This window comes from Lethenteron reissneri, chromosome 49, assembly GCF_015708825.2.
Source record: "Lethenteron reissneri isolate LAM-NWPU_2019-01 chromosome 49, ASM1570882v1, whole genome shotgun sequence".
Taxonomy (NCBI): domain Eukaryota; kingdom Metazoa; phylum Chordata; class Hyperoartia; order Petromyzontiformes; family Petromyzontidae; genus Lethenteron; species Lethenteron reissneri.
This window is the reverse complement of record NC_083827.1, coordinates 503,829-517,781: the sequence shown is the minus strand read 5'-3', so window position 1 is coordinate 517,781 and position 13,953 is coordinate 503,829. Positions and strand designations below refer to the sequence as shown.

The following is a 13,953-nucleotide window of genomic DNA, read 5'->3' as shown; positions in this document are numbered from 1 at the left end:
GGGCTCACCACACACGCGGCACAATGCTTCACTCCCCGTGTCGTGCCTCTGTTTATGTTTGGCCCTTTTTGTGGGGAGCGGTGGTACAGCAGTTAGCGCTCTGCGCTACGAACCCATCCATCCGAGTTTGATTCCCGCCCACCAACACCGGTGACGATTATTTGAACCGGTCCTGGGCCTCTAGGCCGTAAGGTGAAGACGTTTTACGTTTAATCCCGTTCCCATATATGGGGCACTACATTCTTTTCATTCCAAAAAAAAGATCTATTGCTTTTGGCCGTGAAAATAAAAGTTCTCCATGTCTAATCCTGCAGTTTAATTTTTATTACTGTTTAAAGTCGGAAATATTTATTTCCTCGCGTAATCATATTTTAATCGTCAGTGATTAGGCTTTGCGTCACGTGCTTCCCGCTAGACCAATAAGGTGGATACATTCATAAACTGCGTCAAACGGAGGCTTTTTTTGTCAGGTGAGAATCGGAGAATAGCAGAAACATACAAACATTGTCTAGAAATCGAGTTTGACAATGTCTCGCAAAAAAACTTAGGTCCAGGACCGGCCTGCCAGTAGCTTGTGCTGGTCCTGTGCTTTCTGCCTTGTGCATAATTTGTAAGAAAACGGACAAGTACATTACTGTGGGAGGCAAACGCCAGAAGGACCATCTTTCACAGGCAGAAACGTCAGCACGTAGGTAAAAACAAAACACACACAAACACACACGTTTGAACTTTTATTCCCTTAAGCTGGGTACCATGGATAACTTTCAATTACAATTACATAATTTATGTAATGTTTATTTTACAGTCAGAGACAGATTTGCATTGTTTTGCATACAGCTACAGCCAGAACACTCAATATTGTTTAACTCTTAACACAGTTTTTTTATTAGTTTAATTAGTATTTATTTATTTACAGGCAATTTGCTGAAAGCTGCTGAGATGAAGGAAGACACTAGCATTCTTGTGCATATTCGAGACAAAGACTGTGTCTCTGGAGGTGCGATACCACAAGGCCTGTTATAGACAGTACACCAGGTTCTTGACAAAGTCTCGTGCATCAGTTACTGTGACCTCAGAAGAACAGTGAGTTAGTAATATTTTATATTAATAAATATTAATTAATAATTCCCTCACATTTTCACATTTCAAAAGTAGGAGGTTGGCCCGTGATTTCCCCCAGCTGGTGTTTCACTACCCCAAGAAGCGCAACATAAGTGAGATGGTTTTCGTTGAGACATTGTCTGCAGATAAGCTGATAGACAGGCTACCTCATCCATCAGGTACAGAAACAACAGAGTCAACTGAGGTAACTAGCGAAAGTGACTGTGAAAACAGGGCTAGTGCAAAAGCTGGTCCACAAAGACCAAGTTCAATGGCCTCCATCAATACTGCAGAGGACACGAGGACACTTTACAGTGCGGCATTAATATTAAAGATGCTTCTGTGTGACTCTCCCGGTATGAAATGCCCGTGGCCACCCACATCAGATGATCTAAATGTGAGCGAGGCAAAATCTGTCGTTCCAATTGAACTGTACAATCTGATTTCCTGGATTATTGGTGCAACTGAGGAACCAACACTGGCCCATTATGTTGATATTCCAGATGATTTGAACCTAAAAGTGATATGTATCTGTCAAGACATTGTGTATCTTGCATCTAAGGGTCGGAGGCAGACCCCTACATCATTGTGTCTTGGTCTAACGGTTCGCCATTTAACAGGTTCATCACAATTTGTGTCACTTCTAAATAGACTAGGACATTGTGCAGCATGGGACACAGTTGTCAGTCTAGACACTAGCCTTGCCCAACTTCAACTAGTAGAGGCAGAGACAAAATACCAAAGGGATTCTCAAAGAAGGTTCCTACAGTACTTGTGTGGGACAATATTGACTTTGCGGAGGAGACACTGTCAGGTCGTAGAACTACCCACCACACAAATGGGATTATGCTGCAAAGTTCTGTAGTTGAACCTGTGTCAACAACAAACAGACAACCACTACAGAAGGGAAAACCCTCATTGAAAGTACCCCCTAGCATCCCTGTCGAACAGTACCATCAGTCTAATAGGCAAGGACCACATAACTTGTTTCATCAGGAAAGTGTTCCATTACAGGCGGACACATACAAATTGAACACGGTGTCTGCTGTACAAACTGAACTGGCATATGTTTTTGTAAAGTCCATAGATGCTGAAAGATGCACAATACCAAGCTGGACAGGTTTACATACATTACTTCAAGGTGATGGCACTCTGCAAAAGTCAGCACTGTATTATCTTCCAGTCATTGAGGCTTCACCAACAGAGATGTCAACAGTAAACACAATTCTGAAGCGAAGTGTCCAAATTCATAATCAGCTAGAACTGGACCATATAGTGTTAGTTTTTGACAAAGCTATATATGCCAAAGCTCAGCAAATCTGCTGGAAAGATGATGACTTTACTCAGCGTAAAGTGATTAGACTAGGTGAATTTCACACATGCATGTCCTACCTGAGCATTCTAGGAAAAAGGTTTGGAGATGCAGGACTGCAAGACATACTCATTGAGTCCAAAGTTGTTGCCCCAGGATTCATCAATGGAGTGATCAGTGGAGCTATTTTCTTTGATGGCATGGCAGTCATTCAAGCCATTCGGTCAATACCAAGTACCTTTGGAGAGCTTGCAGAGACCATACTGCAGTACATAGTCAAACTTTCTCTGAAACAAACTGTACACGGATAAACTTTGTGATTGACCAGTATCCAAAAATGAGTATTAAAAACCTAGAACGGTCACGTAGAGCTGGTGGTGGTACACAACTGGTGAAAATTTATGGACGGGATCATAAGACATCAACACAATGGAAAAAGTTTATATCAGATGGAACAAACAAAGAAGCACTGGCAGAATTCCTCTGTTGTGTGGCGAGAGGCTGATCTTACCACTGTGGGAAAGGACTTAAGCTTGTACATAGCACATGGAGACCTGTGTCACTGCGTGACTGTAATGGAGGATTTACATACTCTCAGTGCTGTTGAAGATCTGACATGTGATCATGAGGAATGTGACACCAGGGTGTTTTTACATGCACAACATGCTGCACAGGAACATCAAACTGTAGTCATCAAGAGCCCTGATGCTGATGTGGCAGTGATTGCTTTAAGTCTGCAGCCAGATTTACCATGTAGGTTGTATTTTTTCACGGGGGTTGGCAACAAAACAAGGCTCATTGACTTAGCTAAGGTGTCGTCAGCTCTTGGCACAAGTGTCTGTTTGGCACTTATTGGGATCCATACCTTCTCAGGTTGTGACTCTACAAGTGCCTTTTATGGCAAAGGCAAAAGAAAGGCATTTTCTGTTGCTTGTGAGAAAGAGGAATATCTGACTGCTTTTACAAATCTGGGTAGCAGTTTTAACCTAGACCAGTCTACCCTTGAGCTACTTTGCACATGTGTGCCACCTGTATGGGCAGTCATCTGCCGAAAATGTGAACGATGCAAGATACAAAGCATTCTGTATGGCATCGTCAGCTTTTCTAGAACTATCCATGCCCCTTACAAGTGACGCCCTGTACCAACACTGCAAAAGGGCAAACTACCAAGCAGCCATAATGAGACATTCTCTGAAAGGTATAATGTGTGCCCCTTCACTCGTCGGCAATGGATGGCACCTCGAGGATGGTGAGTTAACAGTGACCTGGATGACTAGAAATCCTGCCCCTGAAAGTGTGTTGCAGGCGGTCCACTGCAGTTGCAAGCATAGCAAATGTGAGACTGGAAGATGTTCCTGTATGTCTGCAAGACTGTCTTGTACTGATTTATGTCGGTGCCAAAATTGTGCAAATGTTTCACAGGAAACAGAAGACCTACATGGGATGATGGCTCTGATAGTGATAGGGATGATACCGATGAGTAAATATGCGCTGTCTTATAATTTAAGGTGATTTTGAGCTGTAAAGAATCTGTGGTAGAATTGTAATTTTTTTTGGCAGCATTCCAAAACAAGGGGACAGTGTAGCGTTTCGAGTCATTTCAGCCAACTTGGGCCAAAGTGTGCTTATATTTGTATCTTTCTGTGATTACACAGTACCTACTGAAAATTTTGATGTACAAAACATCACAGTTTTGCTAAATTTAAAATGTTTATGTTTAATTTTGCTTAGTGCCAATCCGTGAAGTTGAAGCATATTTTCTACAAATTTGCCATATTTCATGGTCTACATTCACACTTGAGTATATAATGCACCAAAACCTGTCTCAAGTGTTTAGGTACATATATAAGTGTCAGTTTGAGAGATATTTGGTGTTGCTAAAATGTATATAAATAAAGTTACAAACAAAACCAGCAGCATAAGATTTTCGTTTTTTCCAATTCACAATTATATACATTTATGGATTTTGAAAAAAAAACTGCAGGGTATTTTGTGGAGAACTTTTAACATAAAGTCGAAAATGGTTTTGTCTATGAAAAAATTCATTTAAAAAGTAGTTCCCAGGTGTGGGAACGAAAATCATTTTCTAGCCACTTTTTCCTTGTTCACCTTACGGCCTACTCCCCTAGGTCGACACGGTTTCAAATGAGTGCCAGGTGCACTGTGTAAAAATCGTCACTGGGGAGACAAAAGCAGTCGAGCGTGGTGCTAGCTAAGTTCTGGCCACCCACCACCTTGTCCGTCGTATCAGCCATTACATGTGCTCGCTAACAGCACTTGCCTCAGAAGTTTATTCAGGCTATACGGGGGATCTTTGTTTTTTCGTTTTTTTGCCATTTTGTTCAATCCGCTGCTGGATCAGGACCTTCCCACACCGTGGGGGTTATTTAACCATACTTTACCATCCTCGTGCGTGCAGCTTGGCGAAGGTGGCGAACGTGGACGCGGGAGCTCACAGGAAGAGAGCAACACAAACGGATTTCTCTGCTGCACGGGCCTCTGTTGCCCACCGCAAATCCGCGGTACCGTGTGGTAAAGACTGTGCCACTTGGTGTTCAGCCAGCAGCGATTGCGCTGGGCACAGCGGTGGCGAGATGTTAACTACCTCGCCTGGGAAGCAGGAGGTCGTGGCCTCGATCCCGACGCCTGCTGTAATATTAGAAGTTTCCGTGTCTTTCTCCCCGTGGTCGCGTGGATTTTCTCCGGGTCCTCCGGTTTTCCCCTCCACATTTAGAATCAACATCACGCGTTTAGAGGATTTGGCTGCTATACATTTCCACATGATAAGCCACCCCGTTGAGCTATCATTTGTGGTCAGGTCTTTTCTGAAAAGAAGCAAAAAGCTCAGTGGACTTTACCTGCTAAAATAAAAAAAATTATCATGAAAAACTTGGAACCGCTAACTCGAGCTCAGAGGAGCGCCCTGGCGTTGGTCCGGATCGATGGATGGAAATTCGACATGACAATGGCTGGGTAAAGTCTTTTCAATGAACACAATTATTGTTGGCTGAAAAGAATAAATTCTGGCAAAATTTTCATAACGGAGGGAAAAATTCACCAAGGTGACACTGGATGGGATGTTTGAACTTATCATCTGACGAATGGAAGGCACATGTCACTCTGCCCTCGAATACACAAATTTATATTCCACATTTCCCCCCAGAGCACGAAGTAGCATGAAAACGATCGCGTGCAGTGGGGGATATTGTGCAGGCCGTGGGATGGCGCGAGTTGGCACACGAAGAGCGCGCCGCTCGCTGCTTCGCTGCTTCGCTGCTTCGGTCAGCGCGACCCTGCCGCCCCCCCCCCCTCATAGTCTGCTGGGGCAAGTGCAGCACCTGCAGACATGCATAGACGCACACGTTCAAACTCTCACACACACACATGGAGATAAACACGGACAAAACACTCACGTATTAACATTTCGCAGACTGTTGGGGCAAGTGCGTGCCATTAGCGAGCGCCTATTAAGGCTGGCACAGGTGTAGTGTGGGGAAGTGTGGTCAGCACCATACCCGATCGCCTGAAGTCGCACATAATGCTGACGTTTACACAGCACATCTATGTCCGAGTCGACCCATGGGAGGTCTATGGTCGGGTAAGTTATTACTCTGTTGATGTCAGCCATGGCTGGGAATTTAACTCAGATGGCCGAGTTCATAGCACAGTGCGCTAACCACTATGCAACGGCTCCCAATATATACAAAGATCCCACTATACTACTCTTAGGTTTTTTCGGTAAAGTCGCGTAGGTAAAAAATTTAAATTAATAAAAGTAAAATAAAACAAATTAAAAAAATTCACGTTTCGGAAGCAACACAAGCCTCCGTCTTCAGGTGGAACCGTCACAGCCACGACAGCTGTATCAAGTAAATGAGAGATCACAAGAAATACCACCCCGTATATATAATGGTTGAGGGGGGAAGGGCCAGGAACGGCACACTTTTTTATTAATATGGTAAAATGAGGCTTAAGACCAAGAGTAGACTGCATAACAAAGGACTGAGCCTTTGTTATGGAGAGGTGCGGTTTGTAACTAACACCTAGCATACATAACAAAAGTGTGAAAAAAGAAAAGCAAGTAAAAACTAAAACTGGTAAAAACAAACTGGCTGTCTATCAATAACCTGTAATAGTTGTCTGTCAAATAAGATGGTCCAAATAAGTGTAATTACATCTTTTTTGCATGGTTAATCACATCTTTCCAATGATTACTCAGTTTGTAACCCTCATCACGGTTGGAATTATGTCTGTGTTTGTATATTCCGCTATACTGTAGGAGCAAGTGCTGTTAGCGAGCACCTATGAACGCCGGCACGGCACACGAGGGGTGGGGTGGCCAGCACCAAGCCCGGTCGCCTGTCTCCTTAGTGGCGATGTTTACACACTGCACCAGGTACTCATTTGAGGCCGTGTCGAACTAGGGGAAGTCCAGGACCAGCTCAAAAAATCGTCACTGGTGTTGGCCGTTAGCAGGATTCGAACTTGGGTAGCCGGGTTCGTAGTGCAGAGCGTTAGCCGTTGCACTACCGTTCCCCACGCTCATACAAACACGAAGCACACGCAGATCTGCTTATAGCCTGAAGATTGTTGGTACAAGTGCTGTTAGATTCCCTTTTAGGGCTGAAACAACATGCCATGGTGGGGCCAACACCACGCATGCCTGAGCGTCTCTGACCGCCACGCCACGTACTCATGTTAGGCCGAGCGGCCCGAGAGGAAGTCCATGCCAATGTCACGGCCAGGAATGTCAACCAGCATTGCGGAGATCGCAGCGCAGTGCCAATGTTAATCACCGAGCCACGGCTCCCATCGCTCACGGTTCATTTTAAGAGTGGAATTCCGTCAAATGAACCTTTGCACACTTCCACCTCATTGCCAATGACGAGACTTTCCAGACGAAACGCACACTTCTGTCTCACGTGCACGCACTGTATATGTCCAGCGTTCGTAAATGTTGTACGCATGCCGCCCTTGCGAGAGCAATAATGCACCTCTCACCAGTTATAAATACATTTGTTTTATTCATGTTTTATTAATTGGTAGACAAAATAAAGTGCAGGGCAGCACACGCTGAAGAGACAATTTCACACTGCTGCCATGTATGCTGAAGTTAACAAACACTGCATGAAGACAATGCTGGTGAGGATGATGATGATTTGATTACGAGACAGCTGCTCAGTGCTGTCCAGCTCGACAAAGGCAACAACAGACTTGGGGGTGCTGTCCATGGTGGAATGCAATCGGTGTTCCTCATGCTCCAACAACAAGGGAGTGCTCATCTACACTGTTGGTCGCAACCGAGAGATTCCATATTCCCGTGCTGGGGCTCAGTCTGTTCTGAAAATACCAAACAACCTTAACTAGTCACTTCCTAGCGAGTGGTTGTGCTTCCGCAGACGCCAGTTACGCGGCAGAGGCCACTCGGCACATGAGCGGTGTCGGTGCGATTCAACCGCGGTGAAACATCGGGGCTCTGTCCACCGTGAACGGGCGAGCAGCTGGGGGGGGGGGGATCAAAGTTAAACAACAAAGAACAGGCGGGGGGGGGGGGGGGTAACTTAGTAGCCTGCTGGGCCTGGACCGCAGATGCCAACGTGAGCAGCAGCAATTTGTAAACGCAGCCCTATCAACTCCCGCCAAGCCACACACACAATCACTGCCTGCTCGCGGCACTTTCCATCAACGCACTAATGCAGTCTGCGAATTAATATCAAAGCGGGAAGTTGGCGGACAAGTGAAGTTGGGAGCCCGAATAGGCATGGGGAGGTTTGCGGGGGGGGGGGGAGATCCACACGAACCTTGCCTGTTTGCATCAAACACCAAGGGTGCCGTTCTCATCCCGATGATCGGTCGTTTCCCTCCGTTGAGATTTTGCGGTCAACACCGTGGTGGCAGCTCCACTGGCGGGAACGGAGACGCAGTTATAATTCTTTTAAAATATGAAAATTACAAAAAAAACACGCAAACCGTCGAGATGAGAATCATCCCGTCCGGAGTAAACATTCCCATTCTCAATTAAAGCAATGGACGTCAAGGGAACGCGAACGCGCTCGAGGCAGTTTACGCAATGTGATGCCGGTGGTAGCTATTGGCTCCAGTTTGATAAGGTAACAAATATCCAGCCCAGATGATGTCTCTGGCGACTCGTGCAGGTGGTCTCATTGAATAATCGGTGCAATCCACTGTCATAGTCCATTCGTTCCTGCAGCTCCCATGGGGACAGTTATGGCGAGAGTCCAGTACTAGTTTATTACTACACATCGAATGTGCATTACCTAGACGGCTCAAGAGTGGCTTCTGCACACCGGATCCATGCACCACCACTGGCACGAAGACTGAACAGGGTGACGAATGGGCGGTGGCCATGTATTGTGATGACGATGACAGACGCCCGGCCAACATGTCGCAACTTGTAAAGAACAAAGCTAAATGTGCAGCCCTGCATATTGCTCGTGTAACCTGCTGGCAGAAGGACCTCTACGCGAGCTCTAGCGAACTCTCCAGAGGGCACGTGGCCTACACTTCCACGCTGCCGACACGTCCGCGAAGAGTTTAGCACTCACACTTTATCCCACCACACACGACTGTCTGATCGACTGTGGTGTGCTCGGTTATGCTGCTGGGCGGAGAGGTGGGGGAGTTGAGAATCTGGCACCGTTGTTTGAACTGCCGCGTCCGGAAGAGGACCTGGCAAATCCATGAAGAGATCACATCAAGCGACATTCATTGTTCTGTACACATCGCTACGTGTGGACCCATGCTCTACACGTACGATGCCAGATTATTTTCCAGCAATAACGATGTGAGTAAACGTATCTCTAGATACACCTAGGAAATGCCCCTGGGAAAATCCAAGGCCACATTTTGATTGGAATGTATTCATTGGAAGAAAAGCCTAATGCTCTAGACCCCTTGAAGACCACGGGAAGCTGCAGAATCTGGGCGCGGTCCAGAGAAAAACAATATTTAAAAAAACTCACACGTGCTTCGGTTAATAATGCAGCATAAGCCCACCAGACGCTGGTCTATGGGCTTCATGGGATGCCCACAAATCCGGGTTAAAAAAAAAAGTAAAAAAATAAATTCCCCACAACAAATATAAAGATGGGTTGGCCTGGTTCTTGTTAGTCCAATCCATGGCGATATAACGAACACTGCTTGACAGGCATCTACCGAATGCATCACACGCCGTATCATGCAGGGCAGGCTCCGAACCAGCGGTGTAGTCCACATACGCCCATGGCGCGGGTCACTCTCCTCGCGATAACTTTGTTGACCTGTGGCTGTTCATTCTGATAAGCCTCGACTTGGGTTAGAATTCACGACCTCTCATGTGCCGACTGGGCGAGTACCACCACACACTGCGAAGGAGTGGTTTCAATCTAAAATAATGTAAAAGACGCATCAAAGTCCAGTAGGAAGTATCGATCACGAAGCATCTGGTTTTGGGATTAAGCGTCAATGACCGCGTTTGTAGTGAACGTTCTCAGCGACTCCACCACATCTCGCCCGGTATGGCCAACGCCAGTCCAAGAGCTCTCGACATTGAGGTCACCTCATTGGGATCACCAAGAGCTCTCGACATTGGGACAGCCTCTGAATTCCGATGTTGGAAAGTAATGCAAATAATGACCTCAACTCCAAACGTGCATGGGACGCCGTGGTGGCGGCATGACATTGTTCTCGTGAGACAAAAAGGCCACTGACTTGCACCACACCAGAGACACACACACAGTGCATGTCGTGTAGCCAAATATTTAAGCAATTTGTTTTTAGTATATTTTATATATTTGCTGCATTTTTTTTCCAATTAATAAGGCCCAGTCTGAGTTCATAACAGTCTCCTGGGTACATACAACTGTAGACGAACGAGGGCCTGGTGCACGTGTTGAACAGCTTGAAATGGCTTTTGGCTAAACACGCGCACAACTCGCAAACTTCTCCCTCCACGTCACGTCACAAGCTGCTGCCGTGCCACCAATCGCACCACCGTTGCCCATCACGCGCGGATTTCGTTTGTCCCGCGACCTCCTGAGGGCGCCGCCACGACCCCGTCCAACTCCACCAGCTTCCTGCGGAGCCCACAACCGCCAGCAGCAGCACGTCCCGGACACGCGCGACCCCTGCGCTGCACGCTCTCCTCCACCACATGTGGGAGTAGGGCTGTTGCCACGCCACCTGTGCTGGTTGACTCGCGATGCCCTCCGTTATAAGAAATTAAAAGTGGACGGTTTTTATCGGTTGCATTCTAACACACCACTCAAGACGAAACACGTACACATAGTTTCTACCCTTTTCCCAAGATATGCCCTAGTGTGAGAAACACTCCTGCAGTAGTAATCCAGGCAGATGTGGACTTCACACTCTCCGCAACTGCTAGTGTCCTTAAACGTAACTATAAACCTAATGTAATCCTAACATTAAACCTGGTCTAACCCTAGCACAACGAGCACAAAGCCCGACACAAAAGCCTTCCACACGAATTCATAATCCCTAAACACAAACATCTCTAGTTTAGCTCCATGGACTGCCATGGCCACGATGCGAGTGAGCGTGTTGCATATCAGGGCCGGCGTGGCAATGAAGGATGGAGCTAGCGCCAACAAATGCCCGGTTGCCGGTTTCTCCATTCTCGGTTGAGGCTACCGAGGGGAGGTCACAGCCGTCACGCGGCGGTGAGCACCACGGCCAGGTATTGAATATGGGAATGCTGGGGGAGCGGAGCAGCCGCAGCTCTCCACATGTATGTGCACGCACGCATGCACTCAAGAATAACACTTTAGCTTTTTGTTGAAACAGAATTGTGGTTTGAGCCTGCCGTCCTCCTTGTAGGCACGGCGTCTGTTTCGTGGATTTCACCTCGAGGGGACCCTCTCAGCTTAGTTACAGGGCACGCTGCCCCAGAAAATGTTAATGCAAAGATAATCTTGTAAATGAGCAATTGCTGGAAATTTTCCACAACCAACCCATGATACCAACAAACAATATTTTGCTGTGGACCAGACTCGCCTACCTAATACCCCCAATTGAACCAAGATCGAGCAATCTCAAAAAGGCTTCCATTAATTTGTCCGCCGTGTGTGTGTAGTGTTGTATGTAAACACAAGAGGAACAGTTAATCGCTTAAGAAAAATGAAGGCAGCTGCTGCTGTGGACGGGAGTGAATATTTCTTCTTACATTTAGACTTCTCGGCGAATGCTAACATGCGAGACAGCCAAGTATGCGCATGTGATCATGGGTAGGTGTGACTGGAATGTGAACGGGCGTGCATGTGTGTAAGTGACTTTTCACGAGGAGGTTCGTGAAGGACGCTACTGGGCAGTTTTAGGCAGTTGCCCTCCAACAACAGCGGAGGGCAAAGGAGCGACGCTCACAACAATGAGCGGAGTGCCAAGCGGCTAAAACGCAGCAAGTTGGCAGAGCAGGGGATAAAGCTAGTGCATCTGCCAGTTATGTCAGTCAGTCAACCCATGGCACCTGGGTCTTTCCCGTGGCCTCTTGTCAGCGACCCTTCACGTGGCCTTGGAGTGCACCTGGCCTTGCACAAGCACCTTGGTGAGGTGACAGCCACTTAGCGGCAAATGGCGGCCGCTGCTGTTGAGCGTGTGCGGCTAAACGCGTCCACTCACGAGCGTGTGTGGACGAGTCACCAACGAGTTGCCCAAATTCACCTCTTATAAAAACCTACATCAACAATGTGCGGCGATTTTCGTGGAACGTTACGATTACGAGTGTGAACTGGCGCGCATCATTGTTTTTGAATGTGTGTACAATAATGCGCGTGTGAGACGGCATGTTTCTGAGTGTTCAGAGGAGCATGAATTTATGAACATGTGTGCGTGAACACATGCATTTGCTGTTGTGAATGACCTATGAACGCACACCGTGCGTGTATGAGCAATAAGTACTGTTTACGTGCGTGCATGACCGCGCATATTCGTATGAGCACGTGAAAGTGCGTATGTACGAGCAAGCACATCACGAGAGCACGTGCTTTTGAGCACAAACACACCCGTACACAAGAGTACACAAGAAAGCACGATTGTGTGCACAAGGACACGCGTCTACACACACGTGCACATGCTTGTACACAAGAGTGCTGGAGCGTGCTAGATCATCGATAGCCTGATAGGAAAGCACCATCTCCCCCCATCCTCCTCTCTGTGCATCACTGTGGGGCGGCTATGGCCTCCCCGTGCAGGCGCACGGACAGACTGCTCCCTGGCGCCGTCTCGATGACCAGAAGCCCCTCGCTGGTGCCGGCCACCAGTGGCTTGAACTGCACCGGTAGATTCACGTAGTGCTGGGCCCTGAGGGAGTGGTGTGGGCAGCAGAGAGACAGAGGAGGCATTGTGAGAGAGAAAGAAAGGGAACGTGACGAAGGCATTCGGATACCAAGGAGGCGCCCTGGGAAGCCCTCCCCTGTGTTGCTGTCACATCAAACCGTCACCAATCACAGCCTGCAGGACATCAAATATAGAATTCCCATACAACAATGGAGGTCCTGCGAATAGACTCAGGACTGTGGAATTTACAACTTTGATTCAGGGGTACAGACAGGAGACGAGTGCCCGTCCACACAGGACATCACTTTGACTTTTGTCCAGACAAAGGCCGTCAATGGGTGGTCATTTTCTCAATGAACAGTCTTTGTTAACGGACCCACGTTTTCTGGTAATTTTGACTGCACTGTGATACATGACGTCATGCAGTGCGACCATTGCTGACCGAATCGACTTCACGAGAGGCACTCACCAGGAGGGACATTTGTACAACTCCACTGCCTCAGAGGCTCTCACAGGGAAGTTCTCATCCCCGACTCGGTTTTGTTATGAAATAACTTTACAGCATGACTAATTATGATTGAACTGCCTTCATAAAACCAAACTTTGAGTGAAGCCACGGCCACTCCCCTGCATGGCCACGCCAGGCTGCGTCACAACACACCACCACCGCATCCACCGCTAGTGGCTCACCGGGCTGTCCATCCGCATGGCCACCCGCCCTGTGCACGCCCCTCGTCTGTGCGTTTTCGCTTTGGCGAAACAAAGTTTACTTCTTAATCAAAGCCAGGGACGGTGGGCTAAAAAAAGCCTTATGTGGCGGTCGTGAACAATCGCGAACATGTGGTGACGATGCTTGCCATACAAAACACAGTCCGCTAATTGTGTTTATAAAAAAAAAATAGCGTTGCTTTGAATTGCACGCATAAAAACACGCACAAATATATAAAATTACTACTAGATACTCCATGGCCTCCATGAGATAAAGTCATGTTCAGTTGAATGCAGGCATCCTGTTTTTTGGTGTGTAATGGAAAAGGAAAACGATTGAGTTGAATTTATGAGCCCCTTAAATGATTTTTTTTTCAAAACTTGTAGCACTTGAGGTAAAATTGGTGGATCACACAGATGCAGTCTATTTGAGACACACTGACAGGACAATATGGTCACTGTGGAAGGAAATCAAGATGTCCAGAGGAACGCTTTAAAAGCAGGGGACAGGTCAGAAAATATATTTGCGGTACACGCTGCAC

At 47.1% G+C, this 13,953-nt stretch overlaps 1 protein-coding gene across 6 annotated transcripts in view; it reads right to left on the bottom strand.

Annotated features, from left to right (window-relative positions):
- Window positions 1–7,465: 7,465 nt before the first annotated feature.
- CEP192 (centrosomal protein 192) overlaps window positions 7,466–13,953 on the bottom strand; it is a 126,574-nt gene continuing 120,086 nt past the window's right edge. For 3 of the 6 annotated variants that reach the window (XM_061571957.1, XM_061571958.1, XM_061571960.1), the window contains one exon: window positions 7,932–12,727. In XM_061571957.1, the coding sequence (XP_061427941.1) occupies window positions 12,586–12,727 (142 nt within the window). In that variant the 3' untranslated portion in view covers window positions 7,932–12,585. The other 3 variants (XR_009756628.1, XR_009756626.1, XR_009756627.1) reach the window with 3 other exon arrangements.